Below are 13412 nucleotides of genomic sequence, written 5' to 3' on the forward strand. Positions count from 1 at the left end.
TAAGAACATTTCAGCACCATGGACAGCGTTACATGGGGTGCATTTTTAAGACTTATGCCGTATGCTTTTTATGTCCATCATGTTATCTCTGCAAAACGGAATAATGCAATTAAGGGTAGAATAGGCCTAACATTAACAGTTAAAACATCACATCCCTTTTCCCTATGACTATCACTACTTTAGAGTCCAACAAGCATAAACCGTATTGAGACCTGCTACTATTTTTTTAATAAATAATCGTTTTAGTGAAACAATCACGCCCTCGTGTGGTTAAAAACAGGAAAGATAACGTGAGAAAGAACAAGTGAAAGACAGGCCATATGGATGACGTGTTTCTCCGTTAACGATATGCATCCCAACGGGAGAATCCCACGCAGCAGCTACAGCAGATGAGCCCCAAACCCCAGGGCACGCCGATCTTCCCCCGCTGCTTGATATGGTCCAGAGTCGTGAGTCAGGTCCAGCGCTCCACATCACAAATAAACATTAGGCTATGGAGACGAACTCGCAAGCCCGGGGTCATGAGTCTGATGTTGATTCAGATTAACAGAGACATGTTTGAGAGACAGAGACGTAGTCTTGGATGCAGGCCTACAAGGCTTGGGGGGACAGTGCGAGGAGTTCATTCGCGGCCAAACTCTGCCTTGGGCTTGCAAAGTATCCCCTGAAAGCTAATCCATGACTGGCGTGCATGTTTTTCGAATTGATATGCGCTACAGAGAACCATCGTCAAGAAACAGATGGTCTGCCCAGTGCCCGGTAAAACGACATATCTCTGTAAAGATGTAACTGACTTGCGGTGTTACCCCTCGGATAACTGTCACTTTCTTGAACCAAGCAATGGAAGAAAAAAAATCAAGTTGTCATAGATTGCTTTGCTGTCCTCCAGCCTTTGTATTCGTCTTGACAGATTGTGTGAATGTAAACTATTCTACATATTATTTGAACTAATGTACTAAAGACACTTTCAAATCTAACCCTGTCCTATATGTCTTCTACTAAATTACGTTTATGCAGATATTTAATTGTAGCATTAGTGTATTAAAATAATTTAACAACGTTTTTAACTTTAGGCTATCTTCTAAATGATCTCTAACAAAAATAGAATAGGCCTACTGATACAAAATCTGGTATGAAACCTCCTCAAACCTATTAGTCTGCTTGAGATAAGCCCTACTTGCTTGTGGCTATGCATTTAAATAGACACATACAATAGGCAACGTAATAACTTTTATGCTAGCCTTTGGCATTCCTTGCTTTAGTTCTATGGGTAACATACATTGTACTGGTTTGTTAGGAGTCAAATCAACATCCATATTTGTGAGGATTACGATTACCATGCTTAAACCAATCATCTCATGAGATCCAACACACTACTGTTCCTGTCTATGCTGTTGTGGTACATATAGGCTACTCTATGGTTTTCTCCCAGTGTTCCTGCCTCGTGAGGGAGCCAATGCTCCACATTGATTCCCCTCTCATAACATTTTTGAGTTTGTTTTTCACTTTATTAAGTAGGAGCCTACATAAAACACAAATGTCACCTAATACACAAACACAATCCAGTAACAGTTATCAAATTTTGCGCTGATATTGCCAGTGTTGTCATACCGCTGAGAATCCAGGGTATTGCGTCAACAACACACGCATCTCAATTTGTTCTCCGTCCTCGCGGTCTTGCAAGACCGTTCCCCGCAAGGACGCTTGGCAAGAACGTTCTTCTCATGAACGCAAGTTCTTAAAGTTACGTTCTTAAAGTTCTTCGGATTGATAAACAGCCAATATGTCTATGGTAATGTCTTAAACATATTGCCCTAGCTTACACGCTCACAGCTGGTTGTCGCAAGGTATGACGTATATAGCTGGTTGCGAGCGTGCACGAACCTCTGAGCGAGCCGCATGGCGAGCCACTCTACTGCGCAAGACCGGACGAGCCGTAAATTAAAATACAACGCGGTCCGTTTTTCTCGCTCTCGCTTGCCTCACTGCGCTACTGAGCACTTTTACATAGAAATGAACGGGGGGTTATGGACATTTTTTATGGTTTGATGTTGAACATTTAATTAGTACATTATGTGGTATTAATATTAATATAGAGAAAAAATATTGTATTTTTTATTTTGACAAAATATATAAACAAGAACCACCTTATCATGATAAACATTTTTGTTACTTGGTAAGTTTTATTTACACAATGTAAATGGTCTGGAAGGATGCCTAATATCTTCAATTTCAAAGCGGATATACAAATTTATTTTGAAACTTTATAAGGACTTTCAAGCCGGAAAGCTGTGAGAACTATGGACATCTACAAATTGAACTATTCCTCTTTATATTGACACCTATCATATACCTCTCTCTGTTCATCATGTGTTGATGTTTTGTTTGTTTTTTGAAAACAAATCGATAGGTCTCTGTATATATGAAACAATTTTGATCTTATTGTAAGGATGTATATACATTGTCTTTTGACAATGTTAATAAAATAAATTAACGGGGGTGCCATCTTTAAAGAGCTCCTTTGCTTGGTCCATCATGGTTTGCACTAAACTAGAGGAAAGTCTCATGGGGTCACAAAATTAAAGCGGTCGAACGTTTAAAAAAGGACCTATAATTACGCCCAAAAAATGTTTTTGTGAATATGGGAAAAAGTAGCCTTGAACTCAAATCTGACTACGGATCAGTTTAAGTTACGTTAGGTTACATACGTATTAAAAAGATACATTTAAACTGATAATAAATGTTCTGTTAGTCCACTATACGATATGACAATCATTGTCCAATGGTAGCGACTGTGATCTTTCCTCGGAATCGGATCTTGTTGGTCAGACAGCAGTCCAATGACTGTAAGCAGCGGCCAGTCAGAGAAATACCACTAGAGGAGGTTGACGGAAAGGCAGAGATTGAATGTCTAGGAAAATATTTGGTAAACTCCATTTGTGATTTCAATGGATGCTGGACAAGAAGCAAGGTTGTAACATAATTTGGAGTGAGCGGTTGGATCAGATCAACGGCACGGTATGTAGCACCAGCTAGCTAGGTAAACAAAAAAGGAAAAAGTTCTGTCTAGCTTGCTAGCTAGTTTGCTAGCGAGTAGAGTTCTTGATGGGACATCTGAGACAGAGTTCTGTCGTCATTTATGATGCGACACGGTTAGAATCATGTAAGCAAGAGTATATTGGTTCTTAGCTACGATTGCTGGTTAAAATAAATCATATCTTTAAAACCATTTGCTTTTTTCCCCATAGTGACAGCAATTTACCGATTAGCATACAGCCAGCTCTAGATATTCGAACTACGTTTATTAGATCGCTAGCATTAACGATAGACTAGTGTGTATGGCTTGTTCGCAGGCTTAGCTAACTAAGCGTTAGCCTTCTTTCTTAGACTATATGTTATTTGCTGGTTGACAAGATGGATAGGTAGCCCAAGTGAGCCTAAATCCTCGTTTCCTGGAGTTGTCAACCAATTTAGCTCTTGCAGTTGATAAATAATTGCATTACTATATTATTTAGCACAGTAAAACAAACTCCCGTCTAATCAAATTGTTGATGCAATAATTGATGCTATGTGCATGCTATGCTGTACGCATGTAGCTTACCAATTCACACACTATCAATGGATATATTACCTTTAAATCGAAGAAGTAGTAGACTACCCAAGTAGTATTTAATGTTGTGTACTATTCCGTTTTAACAAGAATCAATCGAAGAGGTTAACATACATTGTTTGTGTTTTGTAGTGCGGTGGTCCAACCACTTAAACACTTCGCTCCCCCTGAAGATGGAGCAGCAGCATGCCCACTGTGTGACCTGTGTGAGCCAGAGGTGCATGACCAGACCTGAGCGAGGTATTTCCTGTGACCTTGTAACCTGCTCCCTGGTCTGCGGGGCTTCCTTCCACGCATGCAAGGGGAGCGAGCACCGCCTCCTCTGCCCCCTGGAGAGGGTGCCCTGCCTCAACAGCGGCTTCGGATGCCCCGCCACATTGATACGCCACCGGATGCCGGCGCACTTGGAAGTGTGTCCTGCCGGTGTGGTATGCTGCACCATGGAGTGGAACAGGTGGCCCGTGAGCTGCCTGGATTACACCTCCTATGAGAGCCTGAGTCGAGGCGTGGAGGAAGTGGAGCAGCTGGACATGGCGCTTGCTCTGCAGGACCAGCGCACCCTGCTTGAGTCCCTTAAGGTGGTTGCCATGGCGCCCACCATTGAGAGAAATCCGCCGGTCGCAGAGAGCAAGAGGGACAGTTTATCAGACTCAGTCGAACCTGTGGCTACCTCAGTGGCTTGTCCCCCCATGGCATCAACTACTGAACCTTGCTCCTCCCTGGCCTTGCCATCAGTGTTGCCGCCAACCTCGGCAAAAGATAAAATTGCTAACGGGATTAACGGTTTGAACGAGGAGCAGTACAGCAAACTGTACGAGGCCACAGTGGAGACGGCAAGAAGTCTGGCAGCAGCGTTGGATGTCCTTAGCAGTGCTAGCACCTCGGACAACAACAAATTGGAATGTGCCAACAAAGCAGCAGTGGTCCAGCACAGTGAGGGCAGCAACGGGGCTGTGGAACTTTCCAACGGCCTGGAGTCTAAAGCCCCCGTAACTGAGGGAGTGGGTGTGAAGGAGTGCTACGGTCAGCTCCACCAGGCCACGGTGCAGCTGAGGAGAAGTCTGGTCTCAGCGCTGGGCGTGCTGGGCAACACGGTGAAAGACACAGACCCAATTAACAGAGCCCTGTCTGACTTGAGGGTGGAGCCGAGCTGCAGCTCCCACCAATCAACGTCCGTGGACCCCACTGATGTGTATGTGAAAGATGGCATGGCAGGGCTAATCCCAGCAGTCAGTGGAGCCGTCAGCCACGCTGCTGTTGTGGAGGCCACCGATCGACTGCCAGAGCTTTCAGGTCAGGCCATGGAGCTTTCTGCTGAGGTCAGGGACAAGCAGAGTCTATGCAATGGTTGTTTGGATGGGAACCGGACCGAGAACAGGGCAGAGTGCCACGCCTCAGACGCAGCAGATAATCCACAGGAAGGACCTAGTGGGTCCTCTTTAGAGCCAATCTGTTCAGCTGTGGTGCAAGATGGAGGCAACTCTGTTCTTGCGCCTCCACTGCTCTCTGCTCCTCGTCAAGAGCCACAGCCTCACTCAGTCCTGCCTCTAGCACCTCCCCTGCAGGTGCAGCAGGAGATTGCACAGAGGGCGGGGCATCTGGTCTTGGAGGACAGGGGGGCTGAACGCAAGTTCCAGAACCACCAGTTGCTCCGAGGCCTAGGCCAGTATACCCTGTGTAATGGGCGGAGAAGTCTGTTCTCTGACCGGTCGCTGTATAGGTATAGACCCAAAATGGAGGACAAGGCAGTGGATACGTCCGACCTGGAGCAGGAAGAGGACCCGATGGGCCTTGGGGAGATTGACCTGATCACCGCGGCCCTCCTGTTCTGTCTGGAAGAGTCCCGAGAGTGCCGCCGGATCTCCGACACGGTCTACGTAGACGGCTTCCACGTCGACTTCGGCACGCAAACCTTCACCTTCCCCGCTGCCATCCTGGTGACCAGTACGAGGGTAGGCGATGTAGCATCGGCGTCCGCCTGCGACCACGCCGCCCCCCAGCTCTCCTACCCCAGCCCCTTCCGTACACTCCGCCTTGACCTAGTCCTGGAGGAGGTCCCTCAGATCCGGAACATTCCCTCCAACCGCTTCCAGCACATGTTCTCCTTTGTGTGCGGCCAGCTGTTCCGCAGGGACGAATACTCGTCCCACTTCAAGAACGTCCACGAGGACATCCATGCAGGCCTCAACGGGTGGATGGAGCACCGGTGCCCGCTAGCGTACTACGGCTGCACCTACTCCCAGCGCAGGCTGTGCCCTTCCGTGCAAGGGTCAAAGGTCATCCACGACCGGAACCTCAGGTCGTTCGGCGTGCAGCCTGGCCCAGACGACGAACATGTGAACGTGTCTCAGGTGGACCAGTTCAGCGGGCTCCCCTTCGAGATCCTGCGGCATGTGGCTGGTTTCCTGGACGGCTTCAGCCTGTGCCAGCTGTCCGTGGTGTCGCGGACCATGAGGGACGTTTGTTCCAGCCTGCTCCAGTCCAGAGGCATCGTGGAGCTCCGCTGGGAGAGGAAGCACTACCCAAACGCCAATGGCTCCTTCTCATGGCAGATAAAGGACAAGGTAAGACACATGCATGTATGGATCGCTACACATTTGTAAACATGAACAACAATTGTGTTTGCTGACGTTAAATCATCTCTTTTGTCAATGCCTGGCCGTCTCTGCAGGTGTGGAGATTCAGCACGGCCTTCAGCCTGGTCAGCGAATGGCGCTTCGCCAAGGTCCCTAGCATGTCCGACCACCTTGGAAAGTGTCGCTACAACACAGTGGAACGCAAGACCGAGGCCTTCCCGCTGCCTTCTATGTGCACCGCACGTCCCTGTCCTGTGCACGGCCGTGGCCTCCTCGAAATCCTGAAACTGCACCAGGAGCAACACCAGACCTAACCAATACCTAACCTCTCTTAAATGCACCACAGTCACTGTGTCATTGAATACCATCGTTTTGTTGTTGTTGTTGTTGTTAGCTTTATTTTTGATATCGTAAAGGACCGTTCTGTGTCGTATGGATGTGGGTGGAGAAGAGCCTTAATGTAAGAAATAACACTTGACATGTTTGGTATGGTTATAGCGGGTAGCACATTCACCTGCAGTTTAACCATAGGAGGAGCAAAATAAGTACACTATAACATTTATTTGCATGGTGTGGTGTGAAAATTGTCCCCCTATATTTTCGTAACGTGATTTTATAGGAGAAAGAAACATGTACATAGCAGTTTTATATTCCAATTCACTGCGAGAGACTTGTCAAATCTGAAATCATCGGATGTCTTGGTTGCGTCCTGCCTTTTGGTCATAGTCGCGGAATAAGCAAGTTGTTTACCATATTGCATCATTTTTGCATAACAGAAGTTATGATCGCACTTTAATCAGATTTGCTAATCCCAGGTCAATCTTATACCCATGTTCAGTTAACCAAACTTCCTCCGTGTAATGCCTTTATTGGGGTCATGAAATGCAACGGTTGTCGGTGGGTTCTTGGTGGATTGAACAAGTGTAAACGAACCAAGTCCAAAATAAAAACTAGCATGAAAATATCCCAACAATGCATGTAGTTTTACTGTTTAATTAAAAGTCTTTACCACAGGTGCCAGCTCTGCAAAGATTCACTATTCACTAGAGTGGCTATAACTATGATATACTGTATGCAAAAAGACAGCGATAACTGTAAGAGGTGCACATGCTTAAAAACCCTTAGTGGGTTTGTTTTTTTGAAAATACAATGTTTTAAACATAGATTAGTATTTGATTAGAGTAAATCCTGTTTTAAAGGTTATTTCTGGAACAATACCTTTTAGCATAGACACATTACTGTACAGATTAAATTCGAGACTGGTATTCAAAAGCATGATAGCAGATCTCTTAAGGAAACTGAACATGGATCTGCGTCCATGCTGGATCATAGTGGCAGGAAGGCAGATCACTCCTATGGATGTGCAGTTGTCGATCTCAGCAGGATTCATGTAGTTGTAGACCAGTGGAAGACTGGCATTCCTCTCAGTGATCAACGTTGTGAGGAAAGTAAGGTCTGTTTGCAGCTGCTTAATCATCTTCTTGGGTGGGTCCTCATCAAAATGATTATCTGGGTAAGAACCAAGAGGAACCTGAGGGCCACAAAGCACACATTTACTTTCTAGCCTACTGTAAATAATTAAACAGAAGCTATATACTACGGTAAGTCACGTCAAATGCGCATGACGAATAGAGGCTTATGGCGATTGTTTGTGATGTTCCTTGTGGTGTGACCCAAGAGTGTAAAGTAAAGGTTACATCACTAAGAGTGAAAATGTGTCTCACAAAGTCAGAGTATTTCTTGCTGACGAGCCATAGGGACGCCATGTTTCTGACCGTAGTGCCAACATCTGGAAGTGTCTCCAAAATGGTTTTCATGCTAGAACTTCCCTTAGTGGTTGGGGCAGGCTTGCGCATCAGTGACGGTCTATTTGGTGGCCAACAGGGTAGTCAAACTAGGAGGAGAGAGTAACTGAATTATGTCAAATGTCACAGAATTGAATCCTCAGAATTGGTCCTACTCATTAAAATGCATATCACCTGTCCCATATTGACAGCAGAACGTTGAGCTGACACTGTGAAGATGATCATGGTGATAAACTTGATCATTTCTTCCACTTTCTGAAGTTTCACATCGGTAAGAGCTTTTAAACACACGCAAATCAATAGTTAGCTGTGTTTAGTAAATCATTTCCTTCTTTTGCATAATAACTGAATGGTAATCCAGTAGCAGTTTACACTTCACAGCTGTAGCTGTCTTGGGGGAGAATGGGGTTGAGATTCTGAGGTGTTCTTTATGGGGAACCCGTAAGTGTAGATCTCCCCAACCCAGTCCTGGAGCTCAGAGTCCCTGGAAACCTCACTGTCACTGGGGTAGTAGTACTCCACAACACTTTTGACAAAGCTACGTTCAAAACAAGGACATTGTTACATGATTCAATACAATCATAATAATAACATGATGCTTATTTTAACATGTGAACAAAGTTGGTTCATGGTAGCTGGTATGTCTCAACCTGTTGATGACCTTCCACAGCTTCAGGCCGTCATCCCTGTAGTAGTAGTGGGGGATGAACTCCATTCCTTGTGCAGTAATGTCCTCCGGCAGACAGAGGGAGTTGGATATATCTTTCAATGACCTCCGCATGAGTTCAATCATCCCCTCCACTCCCAAACCTGTCTCCTAAACAGATAGGGTTTGATTCGTTATGGTGTAATTTGTGTAGGTAATCTTCGTAGCTGAACTGTGTTGTTTCTTACATTTGTTAGAACTCTTTCTGGCCCAAACAACCTCTCCCGACTGAGAACATTGATCTGCAAGGTGTGACGGAAGTGTGGTATCAGCAACTGGAACAAGAGCAGACAGAGAAAAGTTGGAGGAGCAAAGGGAATTAAAACACATTGAGTCCATGTTACAGACATGAATCATACTGTACATAGATTTTTTGAGCGTCCATCAATACAAGCATGCCAAATGCAAAATTTGCCACAGGGATTAATTTATGTATTTTAACGTTGTTTGCTAGGTTGCCTTACCTTGTAGAGTGGATGTGCCATGGGTAGGTTACGGAAGGTGGCCATAGCAAAGACCTCTGCCAGGAAGTGAGTGCCGAGTAAATTATAGCAAAACTGATGCTCTATGTAATCTGCGTTCCTCACATACATCTTGGCCAGCAGCCAATCATACTCAGAGTCACTAGGCAGAAAAATGGGGTTCTGTTCCGAGGCCTTCTGACCCAGCTGTGAGGTGAGAGAGTCCAAGACAACAGAAGGACGAGAATGAGACAACAGAAAGAGGAAAATCGTGAATGGCTATGAATTGTTATATAAGAGATATTGTGTTCCTGTCATTAGTGTCCTCAGTGGGTCCTCAGTGGGTGAGCTAGACCTGGATGGCGATGGGCAGCAGTTTGTTCTTTGGGTCCTTGTAGAACAGACAGAGTGCTGGGGTCAGAGGAAGAGGTTTATCGTTGATGGTCCTGGTGGGCAATCCTTCAAGCCTCTTGTAGTCACAAAGGAAAATGTTCCCTTCCTGCATGGAACTCAAAATAAAATGTGATGTTTGCGTTGTTTAAAAGTCCACATACATGTAATTTGATGTACTGTAGAGAAATGGTTTGTATATACAGTACATATCTTTACTAACCTGCATCTCTGTAGCTAGAGAGTTTCCGTCGATGATGGACTTCACCATTTCGTCAGTGACAGGGAAGTTTGGAGGCAGCTGCCTGCAGACTCTGATCCCATTGGGGTTGGTTCCATTTAGAAACTGGAACCCGAAGAAGTCTTCCTCTTTCCAATGCTCAGAGACATAATCTATAAAACACACATTAAAAGTGGTACTGAAGGCAGACACGTTGGTACTGAAGGCAGATTATGGAACACTGGTGAGCTCTGTTCTTCTACCTGAGATGGGTGTTTTCTTGAAAAAGAAAATCTTCTTCATCTCCTCCAAGTCCTTCCATCGCTTGGTGAAAGTAGAAAGACCCTTCATTTGAAGTTCACTCAAACTGGCGGGGACAGCAACATGGACAATGACATGTGCGCTGTTGAATTTACCTTAATCGTACAAGTTGGGTTTGTGCATGAATATATGTCAACTTGACCCTAGTGAGTATCACAGGTTATATGATATATATCTGCTAGTTTTGAACTCACCTGGTATTCTTGGTAAACTCCATCTCTGCTATTTTGGAAACAGAAAAAGGTAATCCTGCAGGCAGAGCTGATATATCACTTGCAAAGTTCATCTGGGGCAGCCCTTCAGCATACACAACCCACCTGGGAGATATAACATGCATTTATACACACATACACACAATCATACGCAGTATACACACATTCATAGCCACATACATCCTTGTTGAAACTGTCATGTGACATGTCATGTGACATGTAGACATTTATAGTGGAGCAGCCCCTGAGGAAGACTAACTGGTAGAGGTTTCTTTGCTGATCCAGCTCCTTTTTTCTCTGGCCAATCAGAAGAGGGAGTTCATCCTCAAAGCTCTTAGTAGCTGTAATGAATTACAGTAGCAAGAGAAAAATATGCCAGTGTTATAGCTATGGGATATTCAAGCATGACACAATGTCTGTCATGACAAACAAATCTTTCCATACATGTTTGTAGAAACGTTGCTCATAAATCAGTTTGAAGAACTAGCATGTCGCATTTACTGATGCAGACTCTGGGCCCACCTTTGCCCCCCCTGAGCTTCACAACCTCCCCCCTGGAAATCCATCTGTAACAGGGGAACAGGATGACATCACCCTCCGGGGTTGTAACGACGATCTTGGAGCAGAACCAACGGTATTCAGGCATGAAAAGGAACTGTTCTTTCTCCAGCTTGACCAGGAGGGGGCGCCCCAGGGAGGAGGCGCTGGTGACAGTGTAGCTGCTTGTCTGTAGATGAATGACAGCGTTTTTCCATATTTGGTCCAACTGTACATCAGCAGCAAATAAGTCACTTGAAATTTGGACCCTTAAATAGGTAGTGACATGCAAAAACGTTCCACATGTAAAGCATTTCAGTTAATCACTGAGTCAGATGGCTGAGCGGTTAGGCAATCGGGCTATTAATCAGAAGGTTGCCGGTTCGTGCCAAAATGACATTGTGTCCTTGGGCAAGGCACTTCACCCTACTTGCCTAGGGGGAATGTCCCTGTACTTACTGTAAATCGCTCTGGATAAGAGCGTCTGCTAAATGTAAATGTAAATCAGCTGTCCAATGCAAGATAGTTAAATTGAGCTGCTCACAGGGTTGGAGGAGTCTAGTGTTCAACTGCTTTTGACCTGAAACATGCTTGTTGTAGTTAGTTTTATTTTTTGGTGCCATAAAGGACCGTTTTGTGTTGTTCAGTATAGTTTAGTCTCCTCATTGTTGCCTCTGGTTCCTTACCTTCTGAAACATTAAGTCTTGTCCTGAGTTTACTGGCTCACTCTCTCCCTCAGAGCCAATCAGCTTGATGTGTACATTGTCATAGCTGCCAGCAAGGAACATGTCACCTGTGGTCACCACTACTTTGTAACTAGCCATGGGGAAGTTACACACTTAAAATAAGAGAGATAATACAAATGAAAATATATTGAATGCTTTGCCCATTATGTTTTCTGACAGATATAGACTTCTAGGGTATGCTAGTATTAGCTGGTCCTTAATTTTGTCATACCACAATACAATCGTCTTGATGACTATACCATTCAAACATAATACAAGCAAACACTTCTACAGCTGGATTCCTTGCACAGTGTTACCATATTATTAATTTTCCTGGACACAGATCATCAGATACATCAGTCCCAACTTGGATTAAAGCAACCTTTCAACAGACTAACTTGAGTGTTTTGAACATACCTGCAAAAACACAGTTTCTGATCACCTCCGTCTTGTTCAGTCATGCACTCCTGAATGGGGACAGAAAGCCTTGGTCCAGTAGACAGCCTGGGCTGTGTTTACACAAGGATATATGATGTACAATGCAGCAAACGGAAGCCATGCAAATGTTGGTCACAGTAAATGCACCATTGTACCATCAATTAATGGAACCATTATCTATCAAACGTTTTCGGAATATATTAGGGGAGAGTGGGGTGATTTGTGCCAGTGTGGAAGTTGTGCCACCCTCTGTTTCTAGGGAACCATAGAAGAAGACATTGGTCATGTGACCACACATTTTTGAAGAGTGAGTCATTTAACTCATCCTGCAAAGAAGAGAGCCTCATTGCATGAGAGGTAAGCACATTTAAGTTCAAAAAACAGTTTTTTGCCTTCCAAAGTAAAATTTCTATGATCAAGGTTTTTTCATTGTTGTGTCTGAACAGTTATAGACAAGTTTGAAAAAAATTCACGCATGTTTTAGTGCTTTGGTAAGCTACACAATGAGTATATATATAGCTGCACTGCTGGATGATGCATTTTTTCCAAAAACGTGGGATTGGGGTGATTTGTGCCAAAGGGCCTGGGTTAAGTTGTGCCAGGTGGTGACAAGGATCTGTCTGCTGGGGACTTTGTCATTGTGAACTTTGCAGGAAAAACCAAATCATACAACTACGTTGGATTGGTTGAGAAGGTTGGTGGTGCCGACATCAGTGCAAAGTTTCTAAAGCGAAGTAGTAACAGGTCTGTGGATGGAAAGCCCATCTTCACTTTCAAAGAAAATGGAGTCATTCCTAGAGAAGATGTGCATAAGAAACTACCCACACCACAAAAACTTGGTGGTACAGCCAGAAGGGAACATAAATGTATATTCCCCTGTAGCATTGACAAGTGTGATGTTATGTAGTAGGCCAGATCTGTGAAGAGAATTGCAGTCAATTTGGTCTTCATTTGAATTTAATTTTATCCTGAACATGTGTTCATGTAAATTACCTTTAAATAGAATTGTTTTTTTTCCCATTTGAACTCAACGTTGTTCTGATGTGTTCATGAAGCCCTAGGCCTTGTTAAACAAAATTGACCTTTGATGTGCTCATGTGGCGCAATAGGCTTGTAGAAAATCGTCCTTTGATGTTGTAAAATATCTTTAAATAAACCTTAAATTAGTAATTTTGTATTGAATTTGTCTAGCTTTTATATAGCATCACAGTTTCTGAGATGAAAATATACTGTTTTACTTCAATGGTACAATTTACCACAATGTATTCTCTCTAAAGGCACAACTTACCCCGCACTGGGGGCAAGTTGTGCCACGAGACCAGAAAGCTATATTTCTTAAATATTATATTTCAGATCTAAAGTGATTGATCCCAGGGATGCACCACATCCTGAAATATATGTACATATTTTA

At 44.2% G+C, this 13412-nt stretch overlaps 1 protein-coding gene and 1 pseudogene across 2 annotated transcripts; one reads left to right on the forward strand and one right to left on the reverse strand.

The window, feature by feature from the left end:
• Positions 1 to 2808: 2808 nt before the first annotated feature.
• LOC134024959 (F-box only protein 30-like) lies at positions 2809 to 7199 on the forward strand. 2 transcript variants are annotated; one of them, XM_062467714.1, is made up of 3 exons: positions 2809 to 3018; positions 3743 to 6174; positions 6282 to 7199. In XM_062467714.1, exons 2-3 carry the CDS (start codon positions 3784 to 3786, stop codon positions 6498 to 6500), a joined length of 2610 nt encoding a protein of 869 aa, XP_062323698.1. In that variant the 5' UTR covers positions 2809 to 3018; positions 3743 to 3783; the 3' UTR covers positions 6501 to 7199. The 2 variants fall into 2 exon arrangements, with proteins under 2 accessions (XP_062323698.1, XP_062323699.1); XM_062467715.1 differs by lacking the exon at positions 2809 to 3018 and adding an exon at positions 3155 to 3163.
• Positions 7164 to 10306, reverse strand: LOC134025206 (polyunsaturated fatty acid lipoxygenase ALOX15B-like; annotated as a pseudogene).
• Between the last annotated feature and the right edge of the window lie 3106 nt (positions 10307 to 13412).

The sequence above is a fragment of the Osmerus eperlanus genome, chromosome 8 (genome assembly GCF_963692335.1).
Source record: "Osmerus eperlanus chromosome 8, fOsmEpe2.1, whole genome shotgun sequence".
NCBI classification, from domain to species: domain Eukaryota; kingdom Metazoa; phylum Chordata; class Actinopteri; order Osmeriformes; family Osmeridae; genus Osmerus; species Osmerus eperlanus.